The sequence below is a fragment of the Camelus ferus genome, chromosome 1 (assembly GCF_009834535.1).
Source record: "Camelus ferus isolate YT-003-E chromosome 1, BCGSAC_Cfer_1.0, whole genome shotgun sequence".
Lineage (NCBI taxonomy): Eukaryota > Metazoa > Chordata > Mammalia > Artiodactyla > Camelidae > Camelus > Camelus ferus.
The window spans coordinates 61,244,398-61,267,158 of record NC_045696.1 but is presented as its reverse complement, the minus strand read 5'-3'; the positions used below and the strand labels follow the sequence as shown (position 1 = coordinate 61,267,158).

General features: G+C 38.1%; 1 protein-coding gene across 3 annotated transcripts in view; it reads left to right on the top strand.

The window, feature by feature from the left end:
- Positions 1 to 10,089, top strand: part of TFRC (transferrin receptor) — a 104,942-nt gene extending 94,853 nt beyond the window's left edge. For all 3 annotated transcript variants that reach the window (XM_014560037.2, XM_006185583.3, XM_014560038.2), the window contains exons 12-19: positions 514 to 599; positions 823 to 886; positions 1,834 to 1,901; positions 2,807 to 2,865; positions 3,086 to 3,167; positions 4,998 to 5,219; positions 6,363 to 6,503; positions 7,123 to 10,089. In XM_014560037.2, the coding sequence (XP_014415523.1) occupies positions 514 to 599; positions 823 to 886; positions 1,834 to 1,901; positions 2,807 to 2,865; positions 3,086 to 3,167; positions 4,998 to 5,219; positions 6,363 to 6,503; positions 7,123 to 7,365 (965 nt within the window). In that variant the 3' untranslated portion in view covers positions 7,366 to 10,089. The remainder of the gene's footprint in view (positions 1 to 513; positions 600 to 822; positions 887 to 1,833; positions 1,902 to 2,806; positions 2,866 to 3,085; positions 3,168 to 4,997; positions 5,220 to 6,362; positions 6,504 to 7,122) is intronic.
- The last annotated feature ends 12,672 nt before the right edge of the window (positions 10,090 to 22,761 follow it).

Genomic DNA, 22,761 nt, shown 5'->3' with positions numbered 1-22,761 from the left:
TATACAAAAGTACATTAATGCAGAAAAATACATACCCAGGGAAAGGGGAGGGATGGAGGGTAGTGGCAAATAAGCCCCCAGAGTAGCTGTCACTAATGTAATTTCTCTGAAAACTCACTCTTTCCTCAACTTAAATTTGTGAGTTTTAATTCTATTTCATAACAATTATTTTTAAAGTAATCTAGTGTTGTAAGTGACTTACCTCTAAGCAAACAGTCTTTAAAGAAGATACTTATACTGTGATTCCAAATATCTGGAAGTTAAGAGACTCCAAGAATGGAGTTGCAAGAGTGACTTCTAGTAAGCTGTTCCCTACCATGTACTTAAGATCTTATTTGCAAACAATCTCCTATCCTGTTCTTTGTAAATTACTTTTGAAATTTATTCTTACTCCTTTTTTTGGTTCTTTCACCTGGGGCCTCAAAAGGAAAAGAAATATTTTTGCATCTGCAGTCTTGAATTAGTTACCTACCTATAACATTTCCCAGGATAAAATTTTCTGTTGTCTTTTAGGTCAGTTTAAACCCAGCAGAAGCATTGTCTTTGCCAGCTGGAGTGCTGGAGACTTTGGAGCTATTGGTGCCACTGAATGGCTAGAGGTATTATCTATATATCATCTATACTCAGAATGGGCTCTTGAACTTTATGTTGGCTTAAGCTACCTAGAAACTGTGTTCTTTTTAGAGTTGATTATATCATTTGTCTTTGTATATTTAGTTTCAATAGAATCCGGATTTAAATAGAAATCTCTAATAATAGCTACTGTCTGTGAGAATTAGATTAATACATATTAGTACATTAGTATTTTTCTTTCTCTTCTAGGGATACCTTTCCTCGTTGCATTTAAAAGCTTTCACTTACATTAATTTGGACAAAGCTGTTCTTGGTAAGTATCCTTTCATTAGCTGTTTATAAATTACTTATAAAACAGCAGAAGAAAGCTTTTTTGTGTGTGTGCAGCACTAGTTTTTACAATTTACATTGGACGTAACCAGATCAAAAGATTGACTTAGCTTTCTCTTAAGTAGTGTGTTAAATTACAGGATGGGTGTGGATTGCCTTGTCTAGAGCAGTGGTTCTTAATGTGGTCCCCACATCAACAGCATCAGGATCACCTGGGAACTGATAGAAATGCAAAATTTCAAGCCCTACCCTAGCCTTTTTGAATTAGAATCTGGAGCATAAGTCCAGCAAACTGTTCGAACAACGCTCCAGTGATTCTGATGCACTGAAGTTTGAGAACCACTAGTTCAATATTTTGGACCAGAAGTAACTAAACCATACCAATAGAATGGTACTTCTAGAGACTAATTCACATTGTGCTAGATTGACATGGATAAAGATACCAGATAATCAAACTTCTAAAAGAGTTTGGTATTATTAAAGGTATAGATGTAGCCAGTGGATGAACTGGAGAATAATGAAATGTCTACATTGGGAAGAAAAAGGAAGGAGTTGTTTTAAACTAAATTTTATTAGTCATTGCCATTTTACCTTTCCAGCAGAATGTATTGACTATAGCAAACTTACTATAGCTAATAGATGGACTGCCCTAACATGGGTGAACCAGAAAGTTACCAAAAAACAAATTATTAACATTAAATATACAAACTCAAAGAGTAAGAGTTCAGTTGAATGAAATTAGGTCAGCAGCAATAAAGAGCTTGACTCCTCGATCACTTTCTTGTATACTTCATTACGAGGATAGTTGTTGTATATGCCACTGATCTAGATTATTGTCTTCCTGTTTGCCAAGTAGTTTTAGTTGTAGAAATAGCAGTGTGAAAATTGCTTGACTAGAGAAGGAGCAATGAAAAAATAATCTCTTTGCAGGTACCAACAACTTCAGGGTTTCTGCCAGCCCGTTGTTGTATTCGCTTATCGAGAAAACGATGCAAGATGTGAGTATACTTAATTATGAAAGTGTAATGTAAAGTACACAAAAAATTAGGATGAAAAACATTGATATTTAAACCATTATAAGTAACCAATAACAGGATTTTAGAATAAATTCTATAGCAGCATTAAAGTCATGCTCTTGGCTTACTTGCCCCAAGCCTTCTGAACCATGTGAAGTGAGGGAGGTGATATATGAAGGCTCTGATCTCAAACAATATGTAGTCTACTTAGAAATATATAGGAGAATTACATGAGGGCTAAGTGTACTGCAGGTGCCCATAAGGGGTTTTCTGTAGAATCAGTGTTAAGGAAGTTTTAAATGAACTTGAACTATACCTAAGACTTAAATAAGACCAGATGAAATACTCATTGAATAAAAACAGGGAGAATGACCATAGTTTTGAATGATCAAGGAACAAGATTTACCTTGTGGGATTAGAGACTATCCTGGAGTGATTAAAGTTGGAGAGAAACAAGGGTCAGGGAACTTGACCTTGATCCCATGGGAAACTAGGGATTACTACAAGGTCTCCAACAGGGCAGTAATGTGTTTGCAGGTTAGGCTGGCAGCAGTATAAAATGTGCTAGAAGGAAGAAACCAGAAACAAGATAGGCATATCGTGAAGGCCAGAGAGGGCTTTTAAAATTGTGGTGACACCACCTTTAAAATGTTAAGAAGGAAACATTTTTTTTTTCTCGTCATAAGTAAAGGAACTAGCAGCACGAGCCTGGTAGGAATAACCTCAGAAATTTGGGATTGTTTTAACTGCCTTGAAGAAATTCTTATCAAGAAGATAAAATAAACATTTAATATTTTAAATATTTATAGAGAGAAATATGTTAGTGACTAGCTTGAATAAGTCCAGAAAGTTTCATTTTAATGATAAATTAATTTCTTATTTTTCAGGTGAAAAATCCAGTTACCGGACTGTCTCTATATCGGGACAGCAACTGGATCAACAAAGTGTAAGTTGAGAAAAGTGAATAAATAGCTAATAGAAAAGCAGAGTCATTCAGTAGCACCTTCGATGTGAGGCAGAGGTTTAAACATAACCTTGGAGTGAGTGTACCTGACCTGTACCTAGAGACTGAATTTAAGGATTTCTTTGGGGGTAGGGCAGGTTGCATGTAGCACAGTCTGTTCTTTAGAAAACCTTCTAAAGACACATTCTTGCTTTCCTTGCAGCGAGAAACTTTCTTTTGATAATGCTGCTTTCCCTTTCCTTGCATATTCTGGAATCCCAGCAGTTTCTTTCTGTTTTTGTGAGGTAAGTCTGAAGAGTGCTAAGCATTGTATCTTAGATCTTCTTTTGTCAATTTTGAGACCAAGCTTCCTAGAGTGCTTGGTATGTCTTAAGAAGTTTATATGCGTGTAGTTATTATAATCTCCCTTATTATCAGTCTTAACATAAAATTGTTATCTGAGCTTAGTTAGTATTTGAATTTACTTGCTAAAACTTCTTCAGTTGTGTATGATGAGCTTTAATAACAAGGCGGCCTATTGAACAGTGCAGGTGTAGAATATTTCCTTCAAACAGAAAGTTCTACTGGATAATGCTGTTCTCAATACCTGTTGAAATATGGTTGTAGATGTTTATCCCGAGATGTTAGTTTCTTAAGCAGGGATAATGGATAAAAGCACAAAAGTCAAACAGAGGTAAGATTTTCAAGACACAGAGCTTAGAACTGACCAAGTTGGCTTCTAATGAGCTTGGTACAAGAGCCAACTAGAAGGCACTGAAAACCAGGCAGGGTAAAAAGAATGATGAAGGCTTGTGTGCTAAGGTTTGAAGGCTTGCATGCTAAAGTTCTAGATTTGGAAAATTGGCTCTGTAGCAGGTTCTTCCAAGGTGTGAAGAGATCCCAGAGTTACTATAGGAGGAGGTCAGGGTGGAAGCTGTTGACTTTGCCATCAAATTGTTGATCCAGTAGAGACCAGGTCCTTCCTAGATTTCTTACCACTGGGTGTTTTAGCCTGGGACTAGGATGGGAAAGGCATGAAGTGAGGGAGTGATGAAAGATCTGGATTTGGAGATTAACATAGCTGGAATTCCCTTAAATTTCTGCTACAGTATCAGTATGAATGATACTGAAATATCTGGTCATGATGTCTGTCTGTTTAGTACATTAGGAAGAACTGAGTGTCAAGTCCTAGGCTTGAGGGAATTTATGGATGATTTAAATTGACCTTCAGAAGTCATGTTTTTAGTTAATATATATAAAATAGACAAATAACAAATTCATACTGTATAGCACAGGGAACTATATTCAGTATCTTTTAGTAACTATGGTGAAAAAGAATATGAAAATGAATATATGTATGTTCATTTATGACTGAAGTCATGTATGACTGGTATGCTGTATACCAGAAATTGACACAACATTGTAAACTGACTATACTTCAATAAAAAATACATATTTAAAAAAAAGTCATGTTTTAAAAAACTTAATGACTCCTTAGATCTCAAAAACCTAGCAATGCTGGTTCAGAGGTATATGGTATAGTCTGAAAGTAAAGAATTGAGGTCAGACCAAAGGATTGCCAATGAAATTGTCATCAAGGACAATGGTAGGGAATAGAGTTGAAGAAATAGTTACTAAAGTCGTCTAGTGAAGACAGAGAGAAGACCTTGTGAGCATCAAACATTCTTGTTAGAAGGGTAACATATGAGTGGATGAATGCTGCACAGTTAGGAAGAAAGTAGATTTCTGTCTAAAAGTAGCACTTTATATTGAAAGTGCATTTCATGCATGCTCTCCTATTCTTTCATTAATACGGGCCAAACTTCCCAGAGGGAAGAGAACAAAGATGTAACTTCAAGCAATTTGGCTAGAAATCTGTTTAGAGTCCATGATGTGGTAGAACAGGGATTCTGTAGGTCCTAGAAGAAAGCAGTCATTCTAGGGGCAGGTTAGGTTCAGAGGAACTAGCAAAGTGCTGTCTTCTTTAAGTAGTAAATATGACATGAAGGAGGACTAGGAATATATTAGAAGCAAAGGAAGAATTATAGTTACTGTTACCTTGATGGGGAAACCGGAATTTGAGGCTCCTAGTCTTATGACCCAGCTGAGTACATTAACCCAGCTTTGTTTTCCAGAACACAGATTACCCTTATTTGGGTACTACCATGGATACCTATGAGGTCCTGAATCAAGAGGTTCCTCAGCTGAACAAAATGTTACGTGCAGCAGCAGAAGTAGCCGGTCAGCTTGTGATTAAACTTATCCATGATGTTGAGCTGAACCTGAACTATGAGATGTATAACGACAAAATACTTTCATTTGTGAAGGATATGAGCCAATTCAGAACAGACATAAAGGTGAGCACTAATTAAAATCAAGTTCTTACTGCTGAAGTATCAAGCAGTTTGAAGAATAATGTTTAGCTGTTCTTGGGGAGACATGATTGGTAGCCAAACTGTGTTATAAAGTGAAGTGAAGTACATTTGCTTAGAATCCATAATTCAGTTGAAAGAGAAGTCGGGAGGCTGTGGGTTATAGATATAGGATAGACCACAGCAAGTATTTCACAATCAAAACCAGTGTTAAGCTTTCTCTTGTTCATGTATTCCAGGCAACCCATAAAGAGGTTGGACCTAGAGAATATAAAGATCTCAATTATGACTTTTGAATCTGTGAGTTTGGGGCATATATGCCTTTCAGAGATGACACGGACAGAGAGAGAACATAGCCAGTAGTTAAACTCTTATTCAGTGTTGATCATTGGTGTCTGACAGTCAAACATTTGATAAAAATCAAGTTAATAAGTGGCTTCCAATTGGTGGTATTATGGTATTAGAAGTCATTTTAACAGATCCCGTAAGTGAAGTAAGTAACTGATAACCTAATCTTAATTATTACGATTGGCTTTCTTGAAACTAATTACAACTGATCAGAGAATGGGACTTACCAGATGGAAATAACTAGATTCTGAAGTTCGTTAAACCAAAATGTTTGAAGTTTGTCACCATAGGGAGGTTGAAATGGAAAGGATACACAACACAGAGTTATATACTTTTTTTTAATTGGTTTTTTTGTGGGGTGGAGGAGATAATTAAGTTTCTTTATTTACTTATCTTAATGGAGACACTGGGGATTGAGCCCAGTACCTCGTGCATGCTAAGCATGCACTCTGCCACTGAGCTATACCCTCCCCCAGGATTATAAACTTTTACGAATTATTTTAAATTTCTTGTTGAGGACGGTTTTCATAGGAGACTAAGAATGGATAATTGTACTATCTGCTGAGCTTAAATAAAACCATATTACTCTAGTTGTAAAACTCCAAGTTTATAGGCTTGGAATCTCTTGTACAAATGCTTAAGTCTAGCTTTCACTGAACCTTGAGTCACTGCCTTTTATCAGAATCTTTTCAGTTACTACACCTAAATTTAGAAAGGTATATAGAATAACATTCTTGGAAATATAACGTCTGGTAGTGATCTGATGTCCTTCTGCTTCAGGAGATGGGTCTGAGTCTACAGTGGCTGTATTCTGCTCGTGGAGACTTTTTCCGGGCTACGTCCAGACTAACAACAGATTATAAGAACGCTGAGAGAACAAACAGATTTGTTATGAGGGAAATCAATGACCGTATCATGAAAGTAAGTAAACTCGTAGAAGAGGAGGTACTCAAGTATGATCATTTTTAAATGGTAAATCTTGTGTTTCTAAAAAGTAGAGTAACAATTCCAGGAGCCTAGAATCCTTTGCTGCTCTAGACTTCAGCACAAATTTTAACTTTTACTTCTTAGCAAGATCTAAAGCCAACATATCTAAACTGGAAATATGAGATGTTTGACCTAGTATTAATTTTTTTAGGTTTTAAAAACATTTCAAAGAAGGGATCGTTAATGATTTTTAGCTGTTCATTTTCTCTCTATTTCTGTTTAATTCAGCCCTTAGCTGCTTTTATACTAGTCTGCTTGGAAGAAGCAGAAGATTTCATTACAGTGGAAACTTGTTATAAACTTTCCATATATAGGTTCCAACCAAAAAAAAAAAAAAAAAAAAAACCAATGCAGTTAGAGTTCACAAAGAAATTGAAAGTTTGCTTTACAATTTTAACATTAGAAGATCGGTAGCCTGGTTCTCAACATTCTTAAATTTGTGGAAATTTTAACGCTTGAAGTGAGAGAATGACAGTTGTTTTACTATATCGTGTCCATTCATCACAACAATATTATAGCACCATGTAAACACTTGTATGTTTTGTTTTCATAGGTGGAGTATCACTTCCTCTCACCTTACGTATCTCCAAGAGAGTCTCCTTTCCGACATATCTTTTGGGGTTTTGGCTTTCACACTGCATCAGCTTTACTAGAACACTTGAAGCTGCGTCGGAAAAATAACAGTGCTTTTAATCAAACACTGTTGAAAAACCAGTTGGCTCTAGCAACTTGGACTATTCAGGGAGCTGCAAATGCCCTCTCTGGTGACATTTGGGACATTGACAATGATCTTTAAATGTGATACCCATAACTTATCTAAGAACATCAGGGTAATGTTGTTTGTAGACTTGTGCTGGTTGTGCTAAATTTTCAGTAGGGCTACAAAACCCAATGTTGTTAAAATTCTACATGATCATCTTGGTACTACTAGATGTCTTTAGGCAGCAACTTTTAATACAGGATAGGTACCTGCACTTCAAGTTAAACTGAATAACCACTTAAAATCTTTCCTGTTATAGTTATGAAAAAGTCGGAACCAGTTACATGAACTATTGCTCTAAATCCTAAGGATGTGAACTGGTATCTGTTTGAATTGGAGGAGGAAGGTGACATCTGCTGAAGGTGAAAAGTGGTAGCTTAGTGTGATCCTCCATTTTCATTTGATGCTAATTAGGAGATTCTGGGTTGTAAGGCTTTACTCCAAGTGAGATCTGTCTCCTTTAAGGATTTAGCTGGTTTCCACATCCCTGAGTGAAACATTCAGTTTCAGAAGAGATGAAACTTGTTTTCCTGCCAGTGATGTGTGAAATAGAGGTCCTTCAACTGTGTAAAATGAGGTTCAACTGTTTATTACAGGAGTAAGGCCTTAATGTGTTAAGATTCTTAATGAAAAGAGGATACCAGAAGCCAAAGACCTAGTATATTTTCTTTTCTTCTGTCCCCTGTCCCATAAGCCTTTGTTAGTTTTTTGTTGTTTTTTGTTTTTTCAAGGTATTTTGAAAGAGAACCAGTTTTAGGTGTTTAATTTCATACTCAGTTTGTCAGACTTTAAAGAACACACTGCCAAATTCTGGCCAAAGTGTTAATTTTTTGGAAAAGCTTCCTGTCATTTTGGCACTGAGATATTTATTGTTTATTTATCAGTGACAGAGTTCACTATAAATGGTGTTTTTTTTTTTATAGAAGATAATTATCGGAAGCAGTGCCTTCCATAATTATGACAGTTATACTGTCGTTTTTTTTTAAATAAAAGCAGCATCTGCTAGTAAAACCCAACAGATACTGGAAGTTTTGCATATATGGTCAACACCTGAGGGTGTTAGAAAACAACTGCAAGCAAAATAAAATTTATAAAGCTAAATCTTAGAGAAGAATTAAATTTAATCAGTGGTTGCTAATCAAGTTAGACGTCTATCTAGCCAACCAGATTAGGCAGTTCTCCGAAATGCAATGAATTGTGACCAAGTTATAAATTAATGTCACTTAAAGGCTGTGATTGTACTCATATGTGCAAAATTTTACAGCTCAGTTTATCTAAGGTGTAACTTTAATTCGATTTTGCAAAATTTCCAGTACCTTTGTCACAAACCTAACTCACATTATCGGGAGCAGTGTCTTCCATAATGTATAAAGAACAAGGTAGTTTTTGCCTACCACAGTGTCTATATCGGAGACAGTGATCTCCATATGTTACACTAAGGGTGTACGTAATTATCGGGAACAGTGTTTCCCATAATTGTCTTCATGCAATGACATCTTCAAAGCTTGAAGATCGTTAGTATCTAACATGTATTCCCAGCTCTCTATAATTCTCTATCTTTTAGTTTTAGTGGCAGAAAATTTTGTGGTCATGAAGCATATTTGGTGGATAACTTCAACCACTGGAAAATTACTTCCTTCAACATTCTTTGTTTTTAAACCTAATATTTTGTTGTATTTGTGGTTTCCCCAGGTCGTCTGTTTAGTGGGATAATAGCATACATTTATAATGTTTGCTGTTGTCAAATGAATTGAACTTTATCCCTTATTTGCATGTTATCTCCTATAAACTTAATTCATACAAGTTTGAATCCAGAATTGACCTTTTAGCTTAAAGCAGGGGAAATTTCTATGGGAGTTTGGGGGGAGGGGAGAGTGAAGGGTGTGAGGAGGCAAAGCTTGCAAAAGGATCTTTGATCATGTCTCCCTAACCGTTAGCATTTGGTGGTTATAAGTTATATGTAGATGTGAACAAGTAAGTTTGAGGCTTCATCAGGTAGGGCTTTATTTTCTAGTCAGCCATTGTTATAAACCTGATAATCAAAGGTTTTATTGTGGGGCAGTTTACTACTGTCACCTAAGAGAAAGTCCCATAGGGTCTCTTAAGGTTCTTAAACTTAGCGTCTCTTATGTAAACTAAAATAGATCTAGATTATTACAGCCTCGCTGATTCATTTCGCTACTCAGTCTGTTTTAGTCTTCACAGAGTTTCTCTTGAACTGATACTTTAGTGTAGGTAAGTGAAAAGGTCATAGCTGGGACTCCTGGTTTGGGCATCATGCTTTATCATACTTTACTGAAAGCTCAGTGACTTCAAGGCAGAATATGAATGGGTATACATTTTACAGCAGTAAATCTCTTCTGGAAAATCTTTCTGTAGTAAGGATCAGGTTATTTCCAATCAAACAAGTAAGTGGCAAGGGGCTTAATATTCCTGAATGAAATATATATCTGACTGGTGACAACCTGCTGGTCTTCAGAATTTTTTTTGGTTTCAGATGTCATGTGCATTTTGAAGGTAAAGAATAAAATGAGTGAGCTTTGTCATGAGTCACCTATTCTAGAACTTGCATGACCTTTACTGTGTTTCCTCTTTGCATGTTCTTGAAATTTTAGTTGGCTAAAGATGGCTTATTAGACTTGGCAACTTATCACTCAGCTGTATATTTGTAAATGAGTGATATGCCCTTATAATTGTATACAAGCTGCTATGTGCAACAATGTGGAGATTATCTGATTTAATAAAATGCTTGAACACTGAGTTGTCCTTTTTAAATAGATTTTAGTCTTTTAGAGCAGTTTTATGTTCCCAGTAAAACTGATCAGAAAGTACAGAGTTCCCAAATACTCTGTTTCATACTTCCCCCACCCCAGTTTCCCCCACTATCAACATTCCTGTCCCCAAACCCCTACAGAGAAGTACATTTGTTTCAGTGAACCTACCTTGACACATCATTATCATCCAATGACCATAGTTAATATTAAGGGTTGCTCTTGGTGGTGTAATTCTATGTGTTGGGACAAAGGTATAATGACATATTCACCATTATTGGTGAATAATGTATTGTATAGTACTGTATTGTACTATACAGAATAATTTTACTTCCCTGAAAATCCTCTGTGCTCTGCCTCTTCCTCTTCCCTCCCTGGTAACCACTAATCTTTTTACTGTCTCATAGTTTTGCCTTTTCCAGAATGCCATGTAGTTGGAATCATACATTTCATTCAATTAGTAGCTTTTTCAGATTGGCTTATTTCACTTAGCAATATGCATTTAAGTTTCCTCCATGTCTTTTCATGGCTTGATAGCTCATTTCTTTTCAGCGCTGAATAATGTTCCATTGTCTGGATATGACATTATCCATTCACCTACTAAAGGACATCTTTGTTGCTTCCAGACTTTGGCGATTATGAATAAAGCTGCTATAAACATATGTACAGATACTTATGTGGACATAAGTTTTCAGTTCATTTGGTTAAATACCAAGCAGTACAATTGTTGGATCACTTGAGAAGAGTATATTTACTTTTTTAAGAAACTGTCAAACTGTCCTCCAAAGTGGCTGTACCATTTTGCATTCCCACTAGTAATGAATGAGTTCCTGTTTCTCCACATCCTTGCCAACATTTGGTGGTGTCAGTGTTTTGGATTTTGGTCGTTCTAGTAGGTGCATAGTGGTATCTCGTTTTAATTTGTATTTCCCTGATGTCAAGATGTTGAGCATCTTTTCCTACTCTTATTTACTGAGTGTGTATCTTTGGTGAGGTGTCTGTTCAGATCTTTTGCCTGTATTTTAAGCAGGTTGTTTATTTTTTATCATTGAGTTTTAAGAATTCTTTGTATATTTTGATTATCAGTCCTTTATTATTTATGTTTTATAAGTATTTTTTCCCAGTTTGTGGCTTGTCTACTCATTCTCTTGATAGTATCTTTTGTAGAACAGAAAATTTTCATTTTAATGAAGTCCAGCTTATCAATTCTTTCTTTCATCTATCACCAAACCCAACATCATCTAGATTTTCTCCTGCATTATCTTCTAGGAGTTTTACGGTTTTGCATTTTATATTTAGGTCTGTGAATCATCTTGAGGTGATGGGCCAGGAGGCAGCCCTAAACAAATATTTGAAGAGACATCTGGTTATCTGCAAGGTATACCTTCCCTTGGACTTTAACACATCAAATACCATTATCTTTCTTGTAGCTCCCAATGGGTTTACCTTCTTAGGTGCTTGAGTTAAAACCTCTGAAGTTTGCTACATCTGTCCTTTAAACTGCCTAATGTTTCACCCATCCCAAAGTGACTGTTTTGACTAGTTGTTAGTGCCTTTTTTGAAAAATGTTCACGTATTGACAGTCAAAGTGCAGAAGGGTCTGTGTTGAAAAGTAAGTTTTTCCTCTTGGTCCTCACAGTTTCTCCCTCAAAATATCCAGTCACCAATTTCTTGTGCATACTTTCAAAGTAGTCCGTGCGAAGGGGGAAGAGCTGTGAAACTTTCATAAAAAGGGTTTTGGTTCCACTATCACAATGTGGCTGGTGTAGCCCATCCCTCCCACTGCTTACGATGATAAACTCTGGGCAAAATAGAAAAGAAGAAAGGAAAAGAGAACCACCTGCAGACTTTAAGAAGTAAACAAAGGCAAGCAGACTGTGGACAAGAGTAAAGCTTGGAACAGTGACCTTAAAAAAAAAGGTGAGAGTTGGTGAGGCGAAGAGGGGACAAAGAACCAATAACATAATGGTATGCCAAGGTCCAACTGTATCAATAATTAGTATAATTAGTATGTTATGGACGTGTTAACATTCTAATTAAGATACTGATGTTAGGTTTTTATTTTTACTTTTTAATTTTTAAAAAATAACATTTTTTATAATTAACTTTTTGTTGTTGTTTGTTTTTGCATGGGGTAGGTGACTAGGTTTTGTTGTCTATTTTTAGAGGAGGTACTGGGGTTCAAACCCAGGACCTCATGCATGCTAAGAATGTGCTCTACCACTTGAGCTATACCCTCCCCATAACAGTGGGCTTTTAAAAAGCCCATTTAAATGCTGCCTACAAGAAACACTTTAAAGATACAGATTACTTGAAAGTCAGAAAATGGGAAAAAAGAAACATGCAAATTAGCATAAGACTAGAGTGGCTATATAAACACCAGATAAAATAGACTTCAAGACAACAATTACCATAGATAAAAATGGGAACATTTCATGATGATAAAAGGGATAATTAATTGGGAAGATAGTACAATTTTATGTATGTAGGCTGCCTGATAGCCTTAAAATACATGAATTAAAAGTTACAGAATTGTGGGGAGAAACAGATAATTCTGCCAAAGTAGATTTTAACTTAGCAGTAAATAGAACCAGTTTATAAACCACCTCAATCTAATTGACATTTATAGGACACTACATCTAACAACTGCAAAATATTTTTTCAGGTATGCATGGTAAATTCAAGATAGGTCATATGTTGGCTGTACAACAAGTCTCAATAAATAGAATAGTACTGAAATTATAGACGGTGTATTTTCTGCTCACAATGGGATTAGAAGTCAGTAACAAGATAACCAGAAACCCTCTAACACACGAGGAAATTAAACAGCACATTTGTAACTAATTTATGTATCAAAGATGAAATCACAGGGAAATTAGAAAATATTTTGAATTTAATGATAATTACAACATAAAATTTGTGGATACAGATAAAGCAGTGCTTTGAGATGCATTGCCTAATACAGCAGCCACCGGTCACATGTGATTAAATGTAATTGATTTAATTAAAAAGTTTAATTCCTTAGACACACTGTCACCTTTCAAGTGCTCAGTAGCTACATATGGCTAGTGGCTACTATATTGGACAGTATAAAAGAGAATATTTCCATCACTGCAGAAAGTTCTGTTGCACAGCCGTGGCTTAGAGGGAAACTTGCAGTTTTAAATATTTACATTAGAAAAACATCTAAAATCAATGACCTAAATTTCCACCTTAACAAGTTAGAGAAAGAAAAGCAAACTAAGCTCACATGAAATGAAAGAAAGAAATATAATAAAGAACAAAAGTCAGTGAAATGGAAATCATACAATAGATAAAACTAACAAAGCCAAAATCTGATTCTTTGCAATGAAAAACAAAATTGAAAAACCCCAAGCCACACCAATCAAGATCAAGGGAAAAAAAGACAACACAATTACCAATATCAAGAATGAAAAGGTTATCATTACATACTCTATGGACATTAGAAAGTAATAAAGGTATATCATGAACAACTATATGCCAACAAATTAGACTGCTTACATGAAGTAGACAATGTATTGATAAATTCAATTTACCAAATTAATAAATGAAAAATCAGGACATCTGAATGGCTCTGTATCAAATAAATAGAATTTATCAAAACTTTCCATAGAACTAGACTCAGTTTCAATGGTGAAGTCTATCAAACATTCAAGGAAGGAATATTACCAATCTTACACAAACTTTTTCAGAAAATAGAGGTGGAGGAAACCACAATACAACATACCAAAACCTGACAAAGACATTACAAAAACAAAAATTACAGGAACAATGTCATGAATGTAGATGCAAAAATCTTTAACAAAATACTAGCAATATAAAAGGATAATATATTATGACCATGTAGGGTTTATTCTAGGAATGCAGGATTAATAACAGTAATCATTGTTAATAATACTATCACTGTACCCAGCAATCTCATGCCCAAGAGAAATGAAAACATAAGTCCACATAAAAATGTATATGTGAGAGTTCATAACAGCACTATTCATAATAGTCAAAAATTGAAAACCCAAATGTTTATTACCTGATGAATGGATAAACAAAATGGACTATTATCTGACAGTAAAAACAAATGAAATGACATCAGAGAAGACGGCAGGGTAGGAAGCCGTTTCTCCACCTAAACAACTATTGAGTTGTCTAAAGCAACGATTTTGAAAACTCTGGAGCCTAGTTAAACACTTGGAATGTCCAAGGTAGAGCTTGATGAAGAGGCTGGTAAATTTCAGTAAATTCTAGCCAGTGTTGGTCTTTCACATAGTGGATACCATTCCCCAGCTACCATCCTCTGCGGCAGGCAGCAGAGAGGAAAGACAGTGGCCCACATTCCTGGTGTAGCTTCCTGGAGCCAGCGTGGGCAACAAGTACCTTGTCCTCCAAATATCAGGATTGTGTGTTTTGATTGATGATTACTGCTTTTGATCACTGAGGGGCCAGCACAGAGGCTGGTCACTGTTTCAACCCCATGGACTGAAGTGGTTTACAGAAGATTAGAGACAATATTTCCCTTTGGGAGCCAGACATTTAAGGAAATCTTTGTCAGGTCACTGGCTGAGTATGGAGATAAAACAGAAACTTCAGTGACCACACACCACAAGGAATATACACTTTGCAAAAATAGTTTGGAAGAGTCATAAACAATGGCTCCAGCCCTCAACAAGCAAGATTTACCAATCATTGAGGAGTAGAATAATAAGATTTTAGAATTAAGACAATATAATGTTCAACATGTCTATTTCTCAATTTTAAAAAGTTACAAGAAATGGAAACAGGAAGGTATAGCCCTATCATGGAGGAAAAAAAGAATTGGACAGAAACCATTCCCGAGGAAGCCCAGACATTGGAATTACCAGTTAAAGATGTTAAATCAACTGTGTTAAATATGTTTAATGAGCTAAAGGAAGCTATGGGCAAAGAAGTAAAGGAAGTCAGGAAAACTACGGAGAACAAAAGAAAATATCAATAAAGAGACAGAAATTATAAGAAGGACCAAACAAATTCTGGAGATTAAAAGTGAAATAACAGAAGTGAAGAATTCATTAGACATATTCAACATCAAGTTTGAACAGACAGAAGAAAGGATCAGTGCACTTAAAGATAAAACAATTGAAATTAACCAGTCTGAGGAGTAGAAAGAAAAGAGAACAAAGAGGAGAGCGGCCAAGATGGCAGAGTAGAAAGCTCACCTCCTCTCATAAGCACAGCAAAAATCACAACAATCTACAAAACAAGCATTGATGAAAAAGACTGGAACCTACCAGAAAAGATCTTCTACAACTAAACACATAAGGAAGGGACCACAATGAGATGGGTAGGAGGGGTAGAATCATGATATAATCATCCCAGATCCCCTTGGTGGGTTACCCACAAACTGGAGAATAATTATACTGCAGAGGATCTCCCACAGGAGTGAGAGTTCTGAGTCCCATGCCAGGCTCCACAGCCTGGGGTTCCAGCATTGGGAAGACGAACCCAGACAGAGGACTTGGCTTTGAAGGCCAACAGGGCTGAATTGCAGGAGCCCCCGGACTGGGGGAAACAGAGACTCCACTCTTAAAAGGCACACACAAAATCTCACACACACCAAGACACAGGGCAAAAACGGATTTAACAGGAGCCTGGACCAGCCCTACCTGCTGGTCTTGGAGAGTCTCCTGGGGAGGTATGGGGTGGCTGTGGCTCACCCTGGGGATGTAGACACTGGTACTGGACATGTTGGGGAGTTTTCAGCTGCATGAACACTGTTGCTGCCAGCAGCAGTCATCTTGGCTCATTAGTACCAAGACCTGGTCCCACCCAACAGCCCATATGCTGGGACATCTCAGGCCAAACAACTAACTAAGAGGGGACACAGCCCCACCCATCAGCAGACGGGCTGCCTAAAGACTTCCTGTATCCACAGCCACCTCTAGACACACCCCTAGACACAGCCCAGACCACCAGAGGGCCAAGACCCAGCTCCACCACCAGTGGAGAGGCACTAGCCTTTCCTGCCAGGAAGCCTGTACTAACCTCTAGACCAGGCTCACTCAAGAGGGAGCAGACACCAGAAGCAAGAAAATTATGATCCTGCAGCCTGCGGACTGAGTCCACCAACAAATAGCAGGCCAGACTCTACCCTGGGACCAGCTGGCAGGCCAATGCAACCTGTGAGACACCCTGGGCTCCATACCCAAATGTGTCAGGAAACCCCCCTCCCTTCCACCCAACAATCTGAAACAAGCTCAGGGATCCCTGGGCTCTGCAGTGAGACTCCAGGAACCAGCTCTGCCTGCCAGTAGTCTGGCACTAACCCCAGGATCTGGCTTCACCAGCCAGGGGGTGGGCAACAGCTCTAGAGTCTTTGAGATCCTGACTCCACCCACTGGTGAGCCAACAATAGTTGAGTGACTATATACCAGTAAAATGAACCACCTGGAAGAAATGGGCAAATTCTTAGAAAGGTACGATCTTCAAGTACTGAAATTGAATCAGTAATTTAAAAACTCCTAACAAACAAAAGCCCAGGGCCAGATGGCTTCACAAGTGAATACTACCAAACAGAGAAGAATTAAACACCTATCCTTCTGAAACTATTCCAAAAAATTGCAGAAGAAGGAACACTTCCAAACTCATTCTATGAGGCAGGATCACCCTGATACGAAAACCAGACAAAGATATCACAAAAAGAAAATTACAAGCCATTATCACTGATGAACATAGATGCAAAAATCCTCAACAAAATACTAGCAAAAAGAATCCAACAATACATTAAAAGGATCATACACTATGCCTAAATAGGATTTATCTCAGGGACACAAGGATCTTTGAATATCCGCAAATTTATCAATGTGATAGACCACATTAACAAATTGAATAAAAACTGTACGATCATCTCAATAGATGCAGAAAAAGCTTTTGAAAAACTTCAAAAACCATTTATGATAAAAACTCTCCAGAAAGTGGGCACAGAGGGAACATAGCTCAACATAATTAGGGCCATATACGACAAACCCACAGCTAACATCATACTGAACAGTGAAAAACTGAAAGCATTCTAAGATCAGGAACAAGACAAGGATGCCCATTCTCGCCACTTTTATTCAATATAGTTTTGGAAGTCCTAGCCATAGCAATCAGAGAAGAAAAAGATATAAAAGGAATCCAATTTGGAAAGGAAGAAGTAAGACTGTCACTGTTTGCAGATGACATGTTATACACAGAAAATCCTAAAGATGCCACCAGAAAACTACTAGAGCTCATCAATGAACTTGGTAAAGTTGCAGGATACAAAATTAATATACAGAAATCTGTTGCACTTCTATATGCTAACAATGAAATATAGGAAAAAGAAATCAAGGGAATTTGGGGCTGTACCCTACAGGCTTGTACTTGACCAGCTTCAAGACTGAAGAAATAGCCTGAAGTCAGTGACAAAGAAGTCAATAGTTAAATGGATAGGGGGATCTTACACATCTGAAGTAAGGTCCTACAGCAACACCCCACAGTGTGTGGCAGATGGCAGTGGGCATGACAGAGCAGCAGTCGTTACTCCTGGGGTGAGGGGAGGTCAGCATTTATAGGGAGAATTGATGTCAGGTTGGCTCATTGGTTACCAGGGATACCAGCAGAGGGGTATGCCCCTCACTGCCACTGTGATAAGTGAAGTGAAGAGTTCTTATCTAAAGTTAGAACAATCACTAGCTGGGGTCTGGGCCAAGTATGTAGGAAGGCCAGTTGTGTGAACAGGGTGCAGGTGAAGCAGGCACTGGTTGAGCAAGGGATGTACAGAGAGCAAGAGAAAGCCATCATGAGTGGCCTGACCATACAGAAACAATTCCATTTACCACTGAAGCCAAACAAACAAACAAACCCCTAGGAATAAACCTACCTACGGAGGCAAAAGACCTGTACTCTGAAAACTATAAGACACTGATGAAAGAAACTGAAGATGTCACGAACGGATGGAAAGATACACTATGTTCTTGGATTGTAAGCAACAATATTGTTAAAATGGCCATACTACTTAAGGCAATATCCAGATTCAATGCAATCACTATCAAATTACCAGTGACATTTTTCACAGAACTGGAACAAAAAATGTTTAAATTTGTATGGAAACACAAAAGACCCTAAATAGCCAAAACAATCTTGAGAAAGAAGAACAATGCTGGAGGAATCTGCTCCCTGGCTGCAGACTATACTACAAAGCTACAGTAACCAAAACAGTATCATACGGGCACAAAAACAGACACATGGATCAAAGGAAAAGGATAGAAAGCCCAGAAATAAACTTATGCACTTATGGTCGATTAATCTATGACAAAGGAGACAAGAATATACAATGGAGAAAAGACAGTCTCTTCAGTAAGTGGTGCTGGGAAAACTGGACAGCTACATGTAAAAGAAAGAAATTAGAACATTCTCTAACACCACATACAAAAATAAACTCAAAATGAATGAAAGACCTAAGTATAAGACTGGATACTACAAAATTCCCGAGGAAAACATAGGCAGAACACTCTTTGACATAAATTGCAGCAATATTTTTTTGGATCTTTCTCCCAGAGTAATGGAAACAAGAACAAACAAATGGGACCTCATTAAACTTAAGAGCTTTTGCACAGCAAAGGAAACCATAAACAAACAAAAAGACAACTTATGGAAAGGGAAAAAATATTTGCAAATGATGCAACTGACAAGGATTAATTTCCAGAATATAAAAACAGTTTACACAGCTCAATATAAAAAAAAAACCAAACCCAATCAAAAAATGGACCAAAGACCTAAACAGACATTTCTCCAAGAAGACGGCCAATAGGCACATGAAAAGATGCTCAACATCACTATTAGAGAAATGCAACTCAAAACTGCAATGAGGTATCTCTTCACAATGGTCAGAATGGCCATCATCAAAAAGTCTACAAATAACAAATACTGGAGAGGGTGTAGAGAAAAGGGAACCCTCCTACACTGTTGGTGGGAATGGAAATTGGTACAGCCACTATGGAGGACAGTAGAGAGGTTCCTTAAAAAACTAAAAATAAAGTCATCATATGATCCAACAATCCCACTCCTGGGTATGTATCAGAAAAGACAAAAACTCTAATTCAAAAAGATACATGTGCCCCAATGTTTTCAGCAGCACTATTTACAATAGTCAAGACATGGAAGCAACCTAATGTCCATCAATAGATGAATGGATAAAGATGATGTGTGTGTGTGCACATGTGCGTGCACACACACACACACACACACACACACACACACAATGGAATATTACTCAGCCATAATGAGGTAATGCCATTTGCAGCAACATGGATGGACAGAGAGAGATTATCATACTAAGTGAAATAAGTCAAATATCATATGATATCACATATGTGAAATCTTAAAAAATGACACAAATGAAATTAATTACAAAGCAGAAACAGACTCACAGACATAGAAAACAAACATATGATTACCAAAGGAGAAGGAGGGGGAGGGATAAATAAGGAGTTTGAGATTAGCAGATACAAACTACTATATATAAAATAAACAACAAAGTCCTACTGTATAGCACAGGGATCTATATTCACTATCTTGTGATATACTATAATGGAAAAGAATATGAAAAAGAATATATATATGTATAACTGAATCACTATGCTGTACACCAGACACGAACACAATATTGTAAATCAACTATACAATAAAAATTACAAATTTTCTGAGGCCAAAAAAAATTGTACCTTCTATCAACAGATGACTGGATAAAGAAGATGTAAATATTACACACACACACACAGTGGAGTACTATTCAGCCATTAAGACAAAATTTTGCCACTTGCAGCAACATTGATAGACTTGGAGGGCATTTTGCTATGTGAAATAAGTCAGAGAAAGACCAATATTGTATGATATTAATTAAGTGTGTAATCAAAAATACAACAAACTAGTGAGTAAAGCAAACACAGAAGCCGACTTACAGATACAGAGAGTAAACGAATGGTTACCACTGGGGAACAGGGGAGGGGAGAGAAGGTAACATAGGGGTTGGAGAGTGGGTGGTACAAACCATTGGGTATAGGTAAGATAGGCTCAAGGATATCTTGCAGAACATGGGGAATATAGCCAATATTTCATAATAACGGTAAATGGAAATTAACCTTTAAAAATTGTATAAAAAATTAAAAAGAATACCTGGATTTGGTAGTCCATTGGTCTCCAACTTCAACTCTAGGTGTCCACCAGGGGGCGTGAGAACCCAGAACTAAGGCTCTTCATCCTGAATAGCCCACGTTGATCCGGGGCTTGTAATCTCTTGGCTCCTCTGACCTTTTCTCTATCTGGGCAGAGGGTGTAGGCGCCGGGGAGCAGCTGGCAGCACCTCCTGCCAATGCCCTAGGAAGGTTTTGAAACTGTCTGAACTGTGTGGGGGCAGGTGAGCCCAGCCCCGTGGCCAGCTCTGGGGAGTTCTGACTCGCTGGATAAGGTGAAGGCACGGTCTGTTCTTGGTCCTGGGAGGAAGCGACTTCAGTTAGCAGACAGCCCCATGCCTAAAAATTCCTTCAGAAATCCCTCCCTTCACCTCCACTAAGAGGCAAATGGTCCATTCCTAAGAAATCTTATGCTTGTTGTCAAACTGATCGTTTGCTCAGATACCAGGTGTGACCCCACACCTCACTTCCCTCCCACCTCTGCTCAGGCACTGCGGGTACTCGAGGGAACCAGAACTTACCGTTTCTGGTTGCACGTGGAAATCACCTGGGAAACTTTTAAAACCTACGGATGCTGAGCCCCACCCTAGAGATTCCAATTTAATGGTTCTGGGGTGGGGCCTGGGCAGCAATGTTTTTAAAAGCTTCCCATGGGATTCTTAAACGCAGCATTATTGAGAATCTTTGAGTTCAAGGCCTTGCTACTCAAAGTGGAGGAACTTGACTGAAATGTAGACTCTCAACATCCCCTTCCCAACTTGCTGAATCAGGACCTGCCTTTCGACGAGGTGCCCAGGTCACTCAGTGGCACACTGACGTTTGAGAAGCACTGGTCTACTCAGCACACTGTCCTGCCTCACCCATGCTCACCTCCCTGGCCCAAACCACAGCCTCCACAACTTTCTCAAGTTGGAGAACTGGCCTTCAGAAGTTTTGCCTACCGAAAGGAACACATTTTACATCAAGACGTAGAATGTGTATATACAATGAAACAAAAATATCACAAAAACCATACCTTTACTATTGTCACTGAACCAAGCTTGGGTGCATGGGCCCGTGGGCAGTAAAACCAAGCTACTGACACGGGGTTGTGAGGAAGGAAAGAGAAGTGTTTACTGCAGCACGCCAGACAAGGAATCCAGGCAGCTAGTGCTCAAAAGACCTCAACTCCCCAGTGGCTTTCAGGGAAAGGTTTTTAAAGGCAGGATGAGGGAGGGGGGTTGTGGAATGTGTGATCAGTTTGCGGAGACTCTTCCGATTGGTTGGTGAAGTAATTGGGAGTCAACATCATCAACCTTTTGGGTTCAACTCATTTGGGGTCTATGTGCGTGTGGGCAGCATACAGTTAACTTCAACTTGGTGGGGGTTTCAGTATCTGCAAAACAGCTCAAAGGACAGGGCTCAATTTATAGCCCTTGAGGAGCAACTTTTAAAGGTCCGTGTCCTTGTTTAATGGCTAAACTATTATCATTTCTCATACTTGACTGTTTTCCGTTCTTTCTGCATTTTCTTACTTCTCTGATTAAATTTATTCTCTGGAACTTGGGGAAGGCCTAGGAGGCTAAAGTTTTTTCTACAGACAAGAGGCAGGCAGAGGACATGATGGGTGGGGGTCTGTCTGGGGAAGGCCGCAGAGGGTCCTGCTCTGTTACACTACCTGTGATGCACTCTCATCCATTCAATAAATATTGTTGGCACCTACTGTGTGCTCAGCATTGTTCTAGGTGCCTGTGCCAGTCTATTTCTGGACAAAACTCCCTGTTATTGTGGAGTTTACGTTCTGTGTGTGGGGGGGGGGTTGCTCAGAAAGTTAAAAGTAAATCACGAGGGGGAAGATATAGCTCAGGGGTAGAGCATGTGCTTAGCATGCACGAGGTCCTGGGTTCAATCCCCAGTACCTCCATTAAAATAAAATAAACAAACTAACCTAATTACCTTCCCCCCAAAAGAAAGTAAATCATGAATATGAAAGGCATGCTCAAAGATTAATACATTTTCTTTTAAAACTTACATTTGGGAGACTTCCGGATGCTGGTTACATTCTGTTTCTTGAGCTGGGTGCTGGGTATAATCGTTTTGTAAAATACCCAAGTCTTTGCTCTTCTCTGGTTGTATGTTATATTGCAATGAAAAGTTCAAAACCTTATATTCTGATATTTTCTATTCTATTATTGTCCTCTTTCATTAAAAAAAAGCCAGTTAAAACCCACTAATTCAATTTTACCTCCCACTAATAGGTTCAAACTAGTTTAAAAAACATCGCTCTATTTATAAAACAAACAAACAAAAACCTTCAGGGCAATCACTCAGCAGCATTGACCACTCCTGGCTGAGCACCCGCTTGCAGGTATGAGCCAGGCTGCCTTCACCACCCATAACTGCCTTCCTTGCCCTCCTGCTTACCCTGCATACAAGCATCTCACAGTGGAGATTCTTAAGGGCACTGCCTCCAAGAC